Below are 17,942 nucleotides of genomic sequence, written 5' to 3' on the forward strand. Positions count from 1 at the left end.
AGTGCCATTAGCCAGAATATTTGTATTGACTCAATACTGGTCTCCCTTGTTGGGTTTGTTAGGGGAAAAAGCAATAACACTTTATCTGGTTTCAGTTAAGAAAAAAAAGAGAGTTTACACTAAAGATTGCTTTGTGTGCTTCGGTGATAGGATTCAAAAGAACTAGGTTGTTAAAACAGTGACCAGATTCACAGAGATATAGAATAACCCTTTCTACAGCTTCTACGGATTTAGGACTTAAGCCCTGTACACACGACCGGGAAACCCGTCGGGAAAAAAAATGTCGGTTTTCCAGATGGCATTCCTGGCAGGCTTGCCCCGAAAAGCCATGAATACACACGGCCACACAAAACCCCGCTATTCTTTGGAATGGCAAGAACACAGTGACGTCATTGACTACGACGAGCCGAGCAGAATACTCTATTTTCCCATCGGGATTCTCGGCTGTTTTCCTGACGGGAAAACTGCTAGGGATCATACACACGGCCAGGATTCCCGGCCAAAAGCTCTCCTGGCAGTTTTCCTGGCGGGAAAACCGGTCGTGTGTACGTGGCTTTTGTCTTATTTTTACATCCCTACACACATTAAGATAAAAAAAAAACATAGGTTCTCTTTAGCATGTAAATAAAGGTGAAACCATATTGGCCTCCATAACATCATACCTCATATGACTTTAGTCATATGTTTGATCTTTGGATGAAGGTCAGATATGGCAGGGTCACCAACAGCTTTTGGACAGACCCTTAAATGGTGACCTGGAGTCACTACTCTCAACATACACAGTAAGGAGGAACCAGATATACCTTCACCCATAACAGTCCCAACTAAGGTACTAAATTTAAAATCTTCCAGTTCTGGGATCATATCTTATGCAATACTAAAAAATCCCAAAATGTTCTCCTATAGTCCCTATTGTAATAAATATTCCTGTTCCCAGCCAGTGAACAGCTGATGTATTGAAAACATAACTGCTTTACACTTTACATTTTAATACACTTTACAAAGCATTATTACTGATTACACTATATAATAAATTAAAGGGGAGCACAAAATAATTCTCAACAATAATTTGGGATTTTTGAAATACATACTATATTACAATCAGGGCTGTGGAGTCGGTAGATAAATGTTTCGACTCCGACTCCTCAGTTTTATGTACTTCCGACTCCGACTCCCCGACTCCGATGTATTAATATGCAAATGTATTTTATACATTCCTTGAGGGAAAGAAACGCAACCTACCACAGGACTACTGGCTGGGAAGCCAACAGTCTACTGTATTGCACAGTTTAAGCAAAAGACAAACACAATGAAAACAAAGTTTTATTATCTGCTGCTGAAGATAGGGCAGTGGCAGGATCCAGGAAGGGGCATTTATTCTAAAACATGATTTTCCTAGGAGAATCCCATAGTCATGTTTAAAGTTTAAGCTAACAATCAGAGTTTACAAGTTTTTATAGCCTTAGCTAAATGACAGCAGTTTTTCCAATGGTTTACAGCTTCAGTCTTGAACTATTGGCCCTCCATTCCCTTCACTTATACAAGTGTCTCACTCTCTAGTCCTGCAAAAAACATATTTATTTAATCCCTTATGAGTGAGAGGCTAGGTTACACATGGACGCTGCGTTCCCTGTAAAAGCAGAACACAACACTATGGAAAGTATAAGTATTGCAGCTCCTAATTGTGCGTTGCGTGCCATATAGTGAAGCACATGAAAAGCATGCTTCTTCACGGTCACTTAACGTGTTTGTTTTGCGGTTACGTGAGGCACTGCATGCATTGGTCTTTATTCTTACAGTAGAGAAGTCATTAATTATAACTTTTTGTGAATTGGGACATTTAAACTTGCTTTTTTTTTTTTTTTAATTCCAATCTAAATTTAGTAGGAGTCGGAGTCGGTGCATTGTTTGCCGACTCCGACTCCAGGTACCCAAAATTTCCCCCGACTCCGACTCCACAGCCCTGATTACAATTCCATAAAATTTTACACATTTTTATATAAACTGCATTGGAAAGTTTAAACGATTCAAAACGAAATCCATTTTACATCCAAGTGCTCCCTTTGGGCTCTTGCACACCTAAGAACGCCACGCTTTTAGGCATTAATGCATTTATTTTTACTAAATGCAGCCTATAGATTTTAAAGTGGTGTTCTGGCCTTAGAAAAAAACGCAGTGACGTAAAACACTACGACGAGCCGAGAAAAATTAAGTTCAATTCCTCTGAGCATGCGTCGACATGTTCTATTTCTAAACACCGACGGAAAAAAATCCGATTGGGCCCACACATGATCGTAAATTTTGATGAAAAAAGACCATCTGACTTTTTTCATTGGAAATTCCGATCGTATGTACACGGCATTAGTCTAGTTAACAAAGAAGATATGCATGAAAGTATAATAAACGCAAGTTCAATACACAACTATACACAAACACACAATCCTTGAGAATAATGACCTGGTATGTTAATCAGCAGAAGTTACTCTTTCATTCTTCCTGCTATTACCATAAAACCAAGTTGTCATCAGCCAACCCAATGAATTTTCACTATAAGCCAAAAAAGCCAAAGGAACCTGATTTGGTGGAAAATGTAGTGCCATCTTGTGCATTGCTAGTGGTAGCAATTGTGGCAGGAGGCATTGAGTAGCCTTCCCAACATAATTAACCACTCAAAAGGTGTAATAATATTTTAAAGCCCCAGACACACTATTAGATTTTCTGCAGTTTTTGGTCTTCAGATTTACCAAAACCATATAATATGAGGTCAAACCTTAGAAGTTTCAATTTGTATGCAATCCGGCAGGCCCTACACTACATGGTTTTGGTAAATCTGAAGACAAAAATCTGCAGAAAATCTAATAGTGCGTATGGGGGCTAAAACAGAGGAAATAAAACACAACGTTGTTTAGATGCCATGGCTGTTGGAATTTAGAAATTTCTCTATTATTAAAGCTAACTAATGCTACCAGGTTTATCTTAACTTATCTTCCACAAATGGTTCCTAGACTGAAAGCTTATTGACTTGCCCTCTGGTGTCACATTTAAATCCCTGTATAAAGAAACACTCAGTCTCTTTGAGTAATTTCTATTGCATTTGGCAACAAAATGTCAGCCTTCTCTTTTCGAAAGCAAAGACAAATCAAACCACTTGAGAAAGAAAATCAGAGCTTCTGAAGGCAAAGCTCAGAACAATGATAAAGCTATTCATGTCATCCCAACATTTCAACTCTTCAATCACAGCACTACGAGAATTACCATACTTGGTGTACAATTTTATTCAACACCGTGAGCATTTCAAACTCTGATGCAATCATGAGCTATATGATTCATCAGCAGAACATTCTGAGGCTACCTACACTCAAAATGACCTACCAATCAAAATCCTCACCCATCTAATAAAAGTAGCAGAATGGTAAAAATAATGGATCTATCTTTACAGCCAAACAAGACATATGTACTAGAGCTGCACGATTCTGGCTAAAATGAGGATCACAATTTTTTTTGCTTAGAGGATAGATCACGATTCTCGCAGCGTAACATCATCTTTCACATTAAAACAAAAAAAAAATTGGTCTAACTTTACTGTTTTTTTTTTAATTATTATTATTTATTGAAGTGTATTTTTTCCCCAAAAATTGCATTTCAAAGACCGCTGGGCTAATACAGTGTGACATAAAATATTGCAGCAATTGACATTTTATTCCCTAGGGTCTCTGCTAAAAATATATATAATGTTTGGGGGTTCCAAGTCATTTTCTAGCAAAAAATATTGATTTTAACTTAAAGCGGTGGTCCACCCGTTTTTTTTTTTTAAAAGCCAGCAGCTACATATACTACAGCTGCTGACTTTTAAAAAATGGACACTTACCTGTCCAGTGCGCCCGCGATATCAGCAGACTCGGCTAAGCAATCGCTCGGTCCTCGGCTGCTTCCACCGCCATTCCCTACTGCGCATGCACGAGTATCGCGGCGCGCCGTCACTGGTCCTCGCTCTCTCCTGGGAAGAGTGTTTCCCAGAAGACAGTGGGCGGAGTGGTGGGGGCGTGAAGGGGCGGGACTCCCCAGAACCCGGAAGTGGTGCAAATACCTATTTCATACAAGTATCTGCACCCCCCTCCCCCCTGAAAGGTGGAAAATGTGACACCGGAGGGGGGGAGGGATCCAAAAAGCGGAGGTTCACTTTTTGTTTGAACCTCCGCTTTAAGAAACAAGTGTCATAAAAAGATTTAGGGCCAGATTCACGTAGCCCGGGCGCAGCGTAACGTAACCGATTTAGGTTACACTGCCGCAAATTTTCTGTCTAAGTGCCCGATCCACAAAGCACTTACCTGGAAATTTGCGGCGGTGTATCCTAAATCCGTCCAGCGCAAGGCGGGCCAATTCAAATTGGGCGGGTACCATTTAAATTAGGCGCGCTCCCGCGCCGGACGTACTGCGCATGCTCCCGACGCAAATTTCCCGACGTGCTTTGCGCGAAATTACGACGCACCGACGTTTTGTGAATCGGGACGTGAAAAAAAGACTTGCGCCGGGAAAAAAAAAATGTAAGAAAAAATCAAAAGCGACGCGGGAAAGACGGGTATACTTTTACATGGTGTAGTAATTTTACACTTTGTAAAAGGTGCCCTATCTTTGCGACGGCAAACTAACACTTGCGGCGACGTAACGACGGGAAAAAGTTTAGTGGATCGCCGTAACTGCTAATTTGCATACCCGACGCTGGTTTACGACGCAAACTCCCCCCAGCGGCGGCCGCGGTACTGCATCCTAAGATCCGACAGTGTAAAACTATTACACCTGTCGGATCTTAGGGATATCTATGCGTAACTGATTCTATGCATAGATAGAAACAGGGATACGACGGCGTATCAGCAGATACGCCGTCGTATCCCTTTTGTGAATCTGGCCCTTAGACTTTAAGTGGTTAAACTTCCTGCATTTACACACAGAAGTTTGATCTAAGAAGGATAGTTACAATGTTTCATGTTGTTAAAAACTTGGCAGACTGCCCAGATTTTTTCTTTACACACACACACAAAGAAGTTTATCCTTTTGATCTAAGAAGGTAGCATTAGTTACAATGTTTCTTGTTAAAAACTTGGCAGACTGCCTGGATATTTTCTTTTGACAGCTGATAAGTCTCTCCACTTGTTATATGAAGGAATCAGCAAACTCTGCATTGGAGATCGTCAGGGGGGTTGAATCGAGATCACGATTTTTTAACGATTAATTGTGCAGCTTTAATATGTACATAGTGCACAATATTGTGAGTCTACAATACGGCTCTGTACAGTGAGTCAGCATTCCAAGCTTTCATACCTACAAAGTATTGCTTATTTATAGCTTTCTAAACCATTCAAATACAATGAACAAGTCTGGGGGTTTTAACAAAGACTTGGGAACCCACACTACCATCGCAGTCTTTTGTCTATGGGTAATAAATTATTTTACCCAAGTGCTTTCATATAATGAATATACAGTGAATTTTTTTTCATAAAAAGTATACATTCTGTGGAAACCATCGGAGACCTGGCTATAAATTATTCTACATCGTGAACAATAGACACAGCTGCTGAATAGGATGACATGACAATAGACTTCTGCCCAAGCAACTGTTTAGAGCGTCAACAAAATCAGTGGGGGCTGGAAAGAGAAACTAGCAGAATAAATACCCCCATCAGCAAATAATCTGCAGCCCAAGGAAGTGATCCCTCCATATTACAAGACCAGGTACCAGAACTTCACATGTACATCTAATACCTTCTACTGGAATTCTCAGAGTATAGAAAATAAATTAAGATTAAAAAATGTTATGCTGAAAAATTAAAGTTGCATTAGAGATGTATAACTCAGGCCTCGTACACACGACCGAGGAACTCGTCGTAAATGAAACATCGTTTTCCTCGACGAGTTCCTTGTCAGGCCTGTGGAGAAACTTGACAAGCTTTCTTTGCGTACACACTGTCAAGACCAAATCTTCTCGTTCTCAAACGTGGTGACGTACAACACATACAACGGCAGGGGAAGTTCGATTCCACTGGCGCCACCCTTGGGGCTGCTTTTGCTAATCTCATGTTACTGCATGTTAAGTAAAAGTTTGGTAAGAGACGATTTGCACTCTTCAGACTGTTACAGCGTGACAAATGTGCTATCTCCATTACAAACGCTACTTTTACCGAAGGAGCGCTCCCGTCTCATACTTTATTCTGAGCATGCGCGGGTTTCTTAGCATACACACAATCGTGTGTCTCGTCGAAAACCAGCCCGACGAGGAACACGACAAGGAAATTGAGACTCCCGTCAAGGAAAATGAGAACTTGTTCTCTTTTTTTCTCGTCGAGATCCTCAACAGTTTCCTCGATGTAAAACATACACACGACCGTTTTCCTCTGCAAAAACGCTCTGCCACCAAGTTTCTTGATGGATTCTGTTGAGGAAAACGGTCGTGTGTACGAGGCCTCAGGATCTAGATGGCTGATTTTCAAGGGAACAATCATTTGAAATCTAAAGCTGGCTATAGACAGAGCGTTTTTCTGTGGTTGCAGGAAAGAAGATCGCTTGATTCCCCCATCAACACAGTCATTGTTGATGAGGGAATCCCTCCCGTGGAGCCATTGTGTTCTCCCAGCGGGGAAAGACGTCGTCCCCGCCGGGAGAGCACAGTGATTATTGCCAGCAGCTATAACATTCAGTCTGCCCATACACAGTTCGAAATCTTTGAACCGTCTATGGCCAGCTAAACTTGTGCTGGCCTTAGACTTGTAGAATTTCGTTCAAATGTTTAGATGGGAAAGTATAAAAATTGCTCATCCAAGCATCTGATGGTGACTTCATGGACTTGACCAATATTAATTCCAAATATTTTTTTCCATGTTCCAGTACCATGCTACATGGTACTGGGACTGGAACTGACACCCCACCCCCAACCCACAACAGTAAAATCAATCTGCATATGCAGTAAAGCATGCTTGTTATACTCACTCTGGAACCTAAGGGGTTAATCCTCTGCATTGTGTGAAAATGCTGTTTGATCCTGTCTTCTCTGATCCTCCCCTCCTTCCACTGTCCTCAATTCATCTCCCGATAGTACAAAGCCGCGGGGGCACTTTGCACATGCTCAGTTTGGTGTATATTGCTAGACAGTTTGTTCTTTCTTGGGAGGGTTCATGTGATCGGCACAGAGCCAATCAGCACTGTTCAGACAGAGGGTCAGGGGTCCTGCAGCCTCATAGGATGGTCAGCGGAGAATGAAAACTCCTCCTACAAGCTTTAACCACACACTGATAGAAGTCACAAGACTGCTATATACTGCTGATGAGAAAAGGTATTAAGCAGTTTAAATTTACTAAAATAATTGTATTTCCATGTTCTGTGTACTGTCGGAGACCAGATATAGTGAATGCAGGGTTTAGTAGTACTTTAACTTTGACAAGTGCATGCGCACAAGATTAGTTATGATTTTTCTCAGCTGGGAGGGAATTCAAACGATTAGAAATTAATTTGTTCTCATTAGATTAGACAAAATATTTTTATCCTTGACTTTTGATTTATTTATTTTTTGCTCACTCTGGTTGAAACAAATTGCCTAATCACCCACTTTAACTATTAGATAATCGAATTAACATTTTGAAAATTACAGTTTTCTAACAAAATTCTACAAGTGTGATGCATCGTACACACGACCATTTTTCTCGGCAGAAAAAAAACGTTTTTCCCGACGTGATTCCTCTCCAGCCTGACTTGCATACACACGTTCATGCAAAAAAACGTCCGACCAAAGCGCGGTGACGTACAACACGTACAATGGGACTATAAAGGGGAAGTTCCTTTCAAATGGCGCCACCCTTTGGGCTGCTTTTGAGCTGCATACTTGATTCTGAGCATGCATGTTTTTTTCCCCTCGGAAAAGCATACACACGACAGTTTTTCGCGAAGGAGAAAAAAACTGACGGGAAACACAACGAGAAAAAAGAGAGCTGGTTTGAAAAAAAATTCGGGCAGTTTTTTCAAAAGAGAAAACTGCTAGGGATCATACACACGACCGGTTTTCATGACCAATATAAAAAATGGCAGTTTTCTCGTCGTGAAAACCGGTCGTGTGCACAAGGCATAAAGACTGTTTTCCATCAAGAAACTTGGTGGGAGAGCTTTTTTGCCGAGGAAACCGGTCGACGGGAGTCTCAATTTCCTCGTCGTGTTCCTCGTCGGGCTGGTTTTCAACGAGAAACACGATCATGTGTATGCTAAGAAACCCACGCATGCTCAGAATAAAGTATGAGGGGGGAGCGCACCTTCGGTAAAAGTAGCGTTTGTAATGGAGATAGCACATGTTTCACACTGTAACAGACTGAAAAGTGCAAATCGTCTCTTACTAAACTTTTACTTAACACGCAGTAACATGAGATTAGCAAAAGCAGCCCCAAGGGTTGTGCCAGTGGAATCGAACTTCCCCTGCCGTTGTATGTGTTGTATGTCACCGTGTTTGAGAACGAGGAGATTTTGTCTTGACCGTGTGTACGCAAAGCAAGCTTGTCGAGTTCCTCGACAAGCCTAACAAGGAACTCGTCGAGAAAAACGATGTGTCTTTTCCGACGAGTTCCTCAGTCGTGTGTACAAGGCCTAAGGCTAGCTTTACAGTTGCCCAATTATCACACAAATCGCACATATTGAGATGTTTATGGATCTCAGTGCCGAGATTCTGCAGCCCTGAATCACAACTGTGGGGGTTATTTACAAAAGGCAAATCCACTTTGCACTACAAGTGCAAAGTGCACTTGAAATTGCACTGAAATTTCACTTGGAAGTGCAGTCGCTGTAAATCTGAGGGGTAGATCTGAAATGAGGGGAAGCTCTGCAGATTTTAGTATCCAATCATGTGTAAGCTAAAATGCTGTTTTTTATTTTCCTTGCATGTCCCCCTCGGATCTACAGCGACTGCACTTCCAAGTGCACTTTCAGTGCAATTTCAAGTGCACTTTGCACTTGTAGTGGAAAGTGGATTTGCCTTTAGTAAATAACCCCCAATGTCTATTGTTTTGTCTTTTTGCTGACCTAGACAAATTTAAAAGGCAATGCTCTGGGGGGATTAGTCAGTTACTGACAGAACTAAATCTCTGCCCAATTCGAGTCCGGCTATATTTCAATTATCTCAGGATGTAAGTTAGGATTTGTATCTCCTTGTTTGTACTGCTCCGGTCCTGGACAGCTGATTATGGCAGAATTGCAAAAATCGTGCAAAGAATCTGCATTACAAGGGTTTATCATCATGCTAAAATGTGATTTACTAACTAATGCACGTGAAAGGGTTATAACTGGAAACACTTGAAGTGCGCTGTTTGATTTCACATGATCCCATGCACTTCTAGCTGTACTGAGATAACATTTTAAAGGTCTTTATTCGCTGCACTTGAATGGGTAACTACAGGTCAGTGTTTCCAAAATTACAGCTTGCAGGATATTGTTAAAACACACTGAACCACATTGCTCCGGTGCACCATTGACATAAATGGATCTTTAAAGTAGCTTGCAAATTGCTTCTGTCACACATCTGGTGTGAATGAGTCCAAAGAAGTGGTAGAGAGGATGTTTGGCATTGGAGTGGTACTAATTAGGAGCAGCAGAGAGGGGGACTTAAGAATCAAGCTGTGATCTTACAGAAACTCGGCCTTTTAAAACAGAAAAGCCATGAAGTGTAAAAAAAAAAAAAAAGTAATTAATTTCTCTATCTGACCAAAATGGAGGATGATAAAGGATATCACCTAATGGCCAATATCAAAAATGTCAGCTTGTACTACTATTCATGAGGACAAAGTAAGGCAGTGCACAGCAAAAGGACATTTTGACATTCTCCTATATTAGAGATACAGAGAAAAACAAAATACTACTGTACTTAGCCCAACCGTCAGAATTATAGGCCACCAATGGCCACCTCCATATTGCTTTGAGCACAGGTTTCCATTACATCCATTAATATGTGATTTTGTTTATTTACATAGGATATTCTCAGTCATACAATAATGAGACCATTTAAAGTAGAACTATAGGAAAAACCTTTTTTTTATTATTATTATTATTTTGGACAGCGTAAGGGAGGGTTATAAGGCCTCGTACACACGACTGTTTTCCTCGACAGAATCCATCAAGAAAATTGGTGGCAGAGCTTTTTTGCCAAGGAAAACGGTCGTGTGTATGTTTTTCATCGAGAAAACTGTTGAGGAACTCGACGAGGAAAAAAGAGAACAAGTTCTCTTTTTCCTCGTCGGGAGTCTCAATTTCCTTGTCGTGTTCCTCGTCGGGCTGGTTTTCGACGAGAAACACGATCGAGCTGCACAGTGGAGGTAAGTATGACATGTTTGTTATTTAAAAAAAAAATAAACCTTTACCATCCCTTTAAATTCATTCCCACCTGTGGGGCTTCTAGTCCCATGTAATCATACGGTCATGCGGTCACACCGACAAGCCCATGAAAACACACCCCTGTAAGGTCAGTTTGGGTAAATGGTAGCTAACTGCTGGAGAAAACAAAACCTGCTGCACCAAGATAAACTCACACAAAGTGGAGAACCCATCCAAAGGGGTGTAAGCCATATTTGTTGCAATCAATCTGGTACACTTGCAATTTCAAGTCTATACAAGCATCGAAATATTACCATGATATACAAATTAACCACTTAATCACCGCTTCATAGCCGAATTATGGCAACAAGGCGGTTCCCTAACTCTGGGAGGACGTTTCATGGACGTCCTCCCAGAATCACGCTCCCGCGCGCCCCCTGGGGCACGCACACGGGAGTGTCCGTGACCGCCGGGTCCGCATCACGGATCACGGTAAATTTCCGCTGATAGCGGCTGTTTACCACGTGATCGCTCTGTTCAATGACGGAGCGATCACATGTAAACAAACCGGCGTCAAATGACGCCGGTTCCTCCCTCCTCTCTCTGTACCGATCGGTACAGTGTGAGAGGAGAGAGCGGGTGTCAGCAGCGCTGTGGGCTGGATCTGTGACTATTGCAGTCACAAATCCAGCCATCCCTGCTCAGCCATCCCTGCAATACCCTGTGCAATACTCTGCAATACCCCTGCGCAATACTCTGCAACACCCCTGCGCAATACTCTGCAACAGCCCTGCGCAATACTCTGCAATACCCCCTGCGCAATACTCTGCAATACCCCCTGCGCAATACTCTGCAATACCCCCTGCGCAATACTCTGCAATACTCCCTGCACAATACTCTGCAATACCCCCTGCACAATACTCTGCAATACCCCCTGCACAATACTCTGCAATACCCCCGAACAATTTTCAGATATTGGCACCATAGCTTGTGGACGCTATAACTTTCACAAAGACCAAATAATATTCACCAATTTGTACTTATTTTTACCAAAGATATGTAGCAGTATAAATTTTGGCCAAAATTTATGAAGAAAAATTACAAATTTGCTAAATTTTATAACAGAAACAAAGAAATTTTTTTTTTTTACAGAATTTTCATTCCTTTTTCTTTTATAGCGCAAAAAATAAAAAACCCAACGGTGATTAAATACCATCAAAAGAAAGCTCCATTTGTGGGAAAAAAAGGAGAAAAATTTCATTTGGGTACAGTGTTGTATGACTGAGTAATTGTCATTCAAAATGTGAGAGCACTGAAAGCTGAAAATTGGTCTGGTTATTAAAGGGGGTTTAAGTGCCCAGTGGTCAAGTGGTTAATAAAAGCAATAAAAACCACAGTAATCATCACATTTTTTTCTTCTTCGTCACGTAATTATAGTGTGGCCTAGCCTGGGTTAATAGAAAGAGCACTTTTGCTGCATGACTGCACAGAGAGGCCTTAGAAGAGTCTGGGAGGGATCTTGGCCTTTGGGGACCTGCTGGGAGCAGGAGATAAGGTTCTAAGGGACAACCAAAAAGGGGTCTGCTCACTTTCCAATCTGTGCATTCCTACAGAACAATCCCTGGCAATCACTCTTTTGCAGAGCAGAAACATGAAAGATTTGGTCAAAGAATCAGGGTCATCTGCTCTTTATCAGAGGGGGAAGCCTCGCACTGGCCAGTTTCTGACCTTTTAACCCAGCGCAGCCTTCATTTGCACTGGGATAAAGACATTCCTGTGTGAAGTGCAACCTCCAGTTTCCACTTCTTAATCTTTAGAAAGCTAGCCTCCATCGTCTTGTGTGTTCAGGCCCTAAGACCGGTGGGTGCGTAGGCTAAAGCTCTGTGCTTCTCCAAATGCAAAAATTCTGCATTGAGATCCTAAAGCTAATAGTAATCTCGCTTGTCAAAGCTCTGGCCAAGCACAGAAAAAGAACATCCTTGCCCCCTGCTGCTGCCACTGACTAAGATAGCACTTGCTCTTTGACTAGAAAGAATACCCATTTAATGCCTATTCTCTACCTGTTTAATATGTATAGATCCCTTTAGCTATACTGGTAAGTGATCTGGGTTTCCAGGAGCTGACATAAAAACAAACCAAGCAGACGGAGGCTAAATCACTGTATTCTTTTCTAAATATCTAAACCCTGTCTACACTATTAATTCTGTTGCACAATGTTTGTGGGAAAGAGAAAAAAAAAGTTCTTTGAGAATTGGTGCTTTAGGTTTAACTTCCCTGGTTACAGTGGAATCGGAGAATCTTCATACATTAGCTTATAAGAGCTTTGTTCCAACCAGCGATTCACCATACAAAAATTAAGCTGGCGAGTAGATGAATTTCGGAATAAAAGGACACATGCTGATAAAGCAATCACTGCCATTTGCCCATTTTTTCAAGCTTTTGTGCTAGGATAAATTTGACCTCCAACACCAATTGCCGTAGTCGTGTGTATTTATCTAGAAGATGTTCATTTAAGACATTCGGCTCTTTGCAGTTGTCTCTAGGAGACTTAGAAGAAAAGTTTACACGGGGCAAACAAAATGAAAAATGCCTCAAGGCTGAGCACACACGGCCCCTTTTCTCCTATTTACCATTTTATCCCATGTGAAAAAGGCTTTGGGATATTCTCAGAGCTACCCCCTGATATCTCTATTAGTGGAAGTGATTAACAGTGCATTTGATATTCAAAGCAGTGTGTTATTTCCATACAGTGCGCCATTATCATTCTCAATGCTAATTTATTTATCTGCTTACAAGCGGTGCCACGTTTTGCCCTGCATTGTACTTACATTGTGGGAGAGGCTAGACTCATTAAGCCATCACATGCCTACAGAAAATGAAGATGCTGTCTGTTCTCATGGATGGGGTATCCTCTGTTGCCTAGTCTTGGCAATGTGCAAGTGGCATTATATTCTGTGTCTAATTCTTACAGACAATATTTATTGCAGCTAATTCCTCTTGTTTTTCTATACTGATAATAATGCTACCAATTATCCTCTTAACAGAAATCCACTTCTGAGAGTCAGTGTATCTCTTTTATTTATTTCACCCAAAAACCTTTTTTTTTTAACATTAGATTGAGGCTCGTTTTGTCTAGGGGAATCGGGTGTTTTTTTTACAATCTAAGCAGTACTTACCGTTTTAGAGATGCATCTTCTCCGCCGCTTCCGGGTATGGGCTGCGGGACTGGGCATTCCTACTTGATTGACAGGCTTCCGACGGTCGCATACATCGCGTCACGATTTTCCCAAAGTAGCCGAACGTCGGTGCGCAGGCGCCGTATAGAGCCGCACCGGCGTTCGGCTTCTTTCAGCTACTCGTGACGCGATGTATGCGACTGTCGGAAGCCTGTCGGAAACCTGTCAATCACATAGGAACGCCCAGTCCCGAAGACCATATCCGGAAGTGGCGGAGAAGATCGCTCTCTAAAATGGTAAGTACTGCTTCGATTTTAAAAAAACTACCCGATTCCCCTAGACCAGGGGTCTTCAAACTACGGCCCTCCAGTTGTTCAGGGACTACAATTCCCATCATGCCTAGTCATGTCTGTGAATGTCAGTGTGTTACAATGCCTCATGGGATGTGTAGTTCTACAACAGCTGGGGGGCCGTAGTTTGAGGATCCCTGCCCTAGACAAAATGAGCATCAATCTAATGTTAAAAAAAAATTCGGGTGAACTCCCGCTTTAAGAGCAAATACAGACAAGTAAAATCAATTGATGAACTACTGATACTATTTAGGGAATATATTTACATAAAGGTATAAGAGTGAAAATAATTGCCCATTTTACCTCTATAAAAGCCTCTGCAGCTAGATTCATAAGGTTTTAAAACGGTGCTTCCTCTTGTTAAGGCGGAGCTCCACACAAAAATGGAACCTCCACTGTCCGAATAACAAGAACCATTGTAATCCATGTTAAACACTGTCCATGCGTTTTTGATGCGGCATTAAAAATGCACTGGACTGCATCTGGCGTGAACCAGCCATAAAAGCAGAAAAAAACAAGCTGATTGAAAGCTGTACTGCACAGTATGGCACCCCATGCTGTACTGCCCACAATTATATTTTTATATCTGCCTAGAGTTTTGCATCAATAAAATGTTCCAACATCACTATTAAATTACATTTTGAGAAAAGAATATGAATTGTGGAATAAGTAAATAGCTGTACATACAATATGAAGCAATACATAGCATCGGAAATGAGAACTGCTTTTCTTTGATTTTGAAATCATACCCACTGTTTATTGCTAACCATAATAGTGAATGTGAAAAGCGAGATCTTATCAGGAACAAATATGAAATAGAAGGAAACAAGCTTGCCTTGGAAACAGGGGCTAATGGAAAAATCAATTGGTTCACAGCCTGGCTTTTACAACCGCAGATAAATGTTTAATCCTTAAGGGTACTCTATACACAGGTGTCATATGGGAGAAACCCATTACGCTCCAGAAAACTGAATGAAAGGGATTCCATGTGGCATATCACACATGCTCTGGACTGTAAGGTCAGGCAATCAAAGAAAACAGTATTTGGGACATAAATGTAAAGGATCAATGCGGCCCTTCTGTCATTTAAAATGACAGTTTTTTAACACTTAATGTGTAATCAGGTTGAGCATAGATCTACGTGAAACACGCGAGGCCTGGTACATCACTGTCATGTGATCACACTGAGCCTGGCGATATTATGCAAAGGTATCAGCAGTCACGTTCGTACCCTGTGGATCTGGCTTTAATGCATTTGACGTGCTTTGTTTCTTACTGGGAAAGTCTCCATCTAGTAGTAAATTGATGGACTCTAGTGTAAAATAAATAAATAAATCAAACTGGAGTTGATTGCTCTGTGTGCTCACACATCTCATTAAAAAAAAAAAATCCTTCAAAAGACAAAAAAAAAAAAAAAAAGCAATTTGTACACCTGGCCCACATCTAATATAATAAAAATTCATTGGCTTTGTCATTTCATTTTCTCATTCCATGTTTCAACGCAGCTGCCATCACATGATTTCAATGAATGGACTTAAACATGGCTGTCTTCTTGATCAAAAGTTTAGGTTGATGACTGCTCTTTTCACACACTCCACTCTTGATTTATTTATTAATAAAACACTTATAAATATTCTGGAGACAATTTAAATCCGAAATGGAAGCTTAGGAAGCTCAGAACAGAGGCTTTCTTATTTGATGCCTGGCTAAATTGTTCAACAACAACATACTCAACGAGACGCTGGGAAGTTGCCCGTGTATTCAGATGAAGGAAAACTTTCAAAAAAGCTTATTAGCTCTTGCAAGGCGGCTCCCACACAGCAAGACTTCCCTCAATGGGCATCCAACAGTAGCTTTAAACCATAGAAATACAGAAGGGAGAACCAGAACAAAACAGGAAAGGAGCGCCAGAACAAAACAGGAAATGAGCGCCAGAAAAGTCCAAGATCATTTTAATTGTTGGTGAAAAAATAAAATGCATCTAAAAACAGCCAACGCAAACCCTAAAACTTGATTTTTTTTAATGACTTATTGACCAACAATTAAATTGTCCTTGCACTTTTTTATCCAATTTTGGTCTGGAGCTCCTTTCTGTATTTCTATTGTTTAATTAGTTCATAAGACTTTGTTTCCACTGAGCGGATCGGTTCGGTACGGTTTGGTACGTTACGCTATTTTGGGTGTTTCCATTATGAAAGCGGCCCATGCAACCGTACCGTACCGCACCATTCTCAGTCCTGCTTCAGATGTGGGGCCATAGAAAATGGTACGGTTCGGTTAGGGCGGAGCTACAATACATTCCACTGATTGGCGGACACGCTAGGCATTTTTTCTAAACACTGTATGGCCCCTGATGGTCCGACTTGCAGTTGAAATGCTTACCAGAATAGACCCGACCATTCTAACCGCTCCAAACTGTACCGAACCGTTCCGCTCAGTGGAAACGAGGCATAAGTCATTTGTGCAACAAACCGTGAAATAGGCATTAAATACAAAAACTTACTTGCTACAGAAAGGTGAGCCTTTTGACTTAACATGGCACCATATTTGTTCATAGTTAGGCACTGGTAATATCCTTCATCGGAAAACTCTCCTTTCTTTCCCTCCACTTCTTGGATGAACAAGGAACCATTCTTCAAAGTTGAGATCCTTTCGTTTTCAGTAATCTTTACACCATTTTTTATCCACGTCAAAGCAATTGGAGGTTCTCCATGAGCTTGGCAATCTAAAACCGCGGCATCTTTTCGCAACACTATTGTATCCACAGGTTCTTTCACAAACAAAAGATCAGTAAAACACCAACACCCTGCCAAGGGAAAAGTGAAAAGATTGTTACTATTAATTATAGTAAACATGGCAAATATGCAAGGAAGAAAATTCTTTATATATGAAAGAGCTAAAAAAGGCGCATAGCTAAACCACAGGTGCTAAATATTCTGTTGTGAACTATTTTGTGTTTCTTTTTGTCAAAAAATTCTGTTCAGCTAATCTTGTCATCCAGTCAGGCAGCATAGACAGGTCATCCACCTCTTTGTAGATTACAATGAATTTAAAGCAAATATATTATATAACGTAAATGACCGAACAAACTATTAAAACCATATGGTGGGCACCCGTAGGTCAGGACCCTATGTGCCCCCTTATACCATGCTGCTCCGGTATGCAAATATCAACCAAGATTCCCAGGTGTAGATCCTACAAAAAAACAAGGACAAAACCAGCACCTTATAAGCGTAGCAGTTAGGCGGTTTAATAGAAAAATTACTTAATAAAAACACTCACAAACGAGCGATAAAGATCAGCATTTCTAATAGTATCATCATCCACGCTGTCCCGGGAGCTGCCTGGTGCCTGATGTCGGTGGCTGAGGTGTCCTCCATTAATCCGGTAATGGTGGTGGAACCCAGCGCTCTCGGCAGACGGGGACGTAACATGGTGAAACACAGGAACACAGCAGGGATGTCGTCACTTCCGGGTACACGGTCAGTGGGGAGGTTTTCTACTGAACCTCACCCAGAGTGCGCCAAATTAACCCACTTTTTGTATGTTCTACTGAACCTCACCCAGAGTGCGCCAAATTACCCAACTTTTTGGATGTTCTACTGAACCTCACCCAGAGTGCGCCGAATTAACCCACTTTTTGGATGTTCTACTGAACCTCACCAAGAGTGCGCCGAATTAACCCACTTTTTGGATGTTCTACTGAACCTCACCCAGAGTGTGCCGAATTAGCCCACTTTTTGGATGTTCTACTGAACCTCACTTGAGTTGAAGGCATCTGGAGGGGGCACTATACTCTATAGTGCCAGTTGACGTTTATTTATTTTTTCATACCAACTTTGCCTGAAACTAAGTCTAGCACTTGTTTAAGCTGCCTGGCATTCCAGCTCTACCAGGAAAACATATTAAATTTAACTCACGCCAGCATCAGCATAGTTATTTTTTTTCACTATTGGTTTTATGCAATACAGCCTGACCAGGGACCTATCATATTCAGTGAATGAACCATGAAGGAGCAGTAGCACAACGACAAGGTCACTCGTGTTGTTTTGCATGGAGTTAGGAATGTCAAGTTTTTTTT

The 17,942-nt window shown here is 41.3% G+C and overlaps 1 protein-coding gene across 1 annotated transcript in view; it reads right to left on the minus strand.

The window, feature by feature from the left end:
- Positions 1–17,942, minus strand: part of PRTG (protogenin) — a 189,276-nt gene that overhangs the window by 155,251 nt on the left and 16,083 nt on the right. The window contains exon 2 of the mRNA XM_040342732.1: positions 16,365–16,667. Within this exon, the coding sequence (XP_040198666.1) occupies positions 16,365–16,667 (303 nt within the window). The remainder of the gene's footprint in view (positions 1–16,364; positions 16,668–17,942) is intronic.

This window comes from Rana temporaria, chromosome 3 (assembly GCF_905171775.1).
Source record: "Rana temporaria chromosome 3, aRanTem1.1, whole genome shotgun sequence".
Classification (NCBI taxonomy): Eukaryota; Metazoa; Chordata; class Amphibia; order Anura; family Ranidae; genus Rana; species Rana temporaria.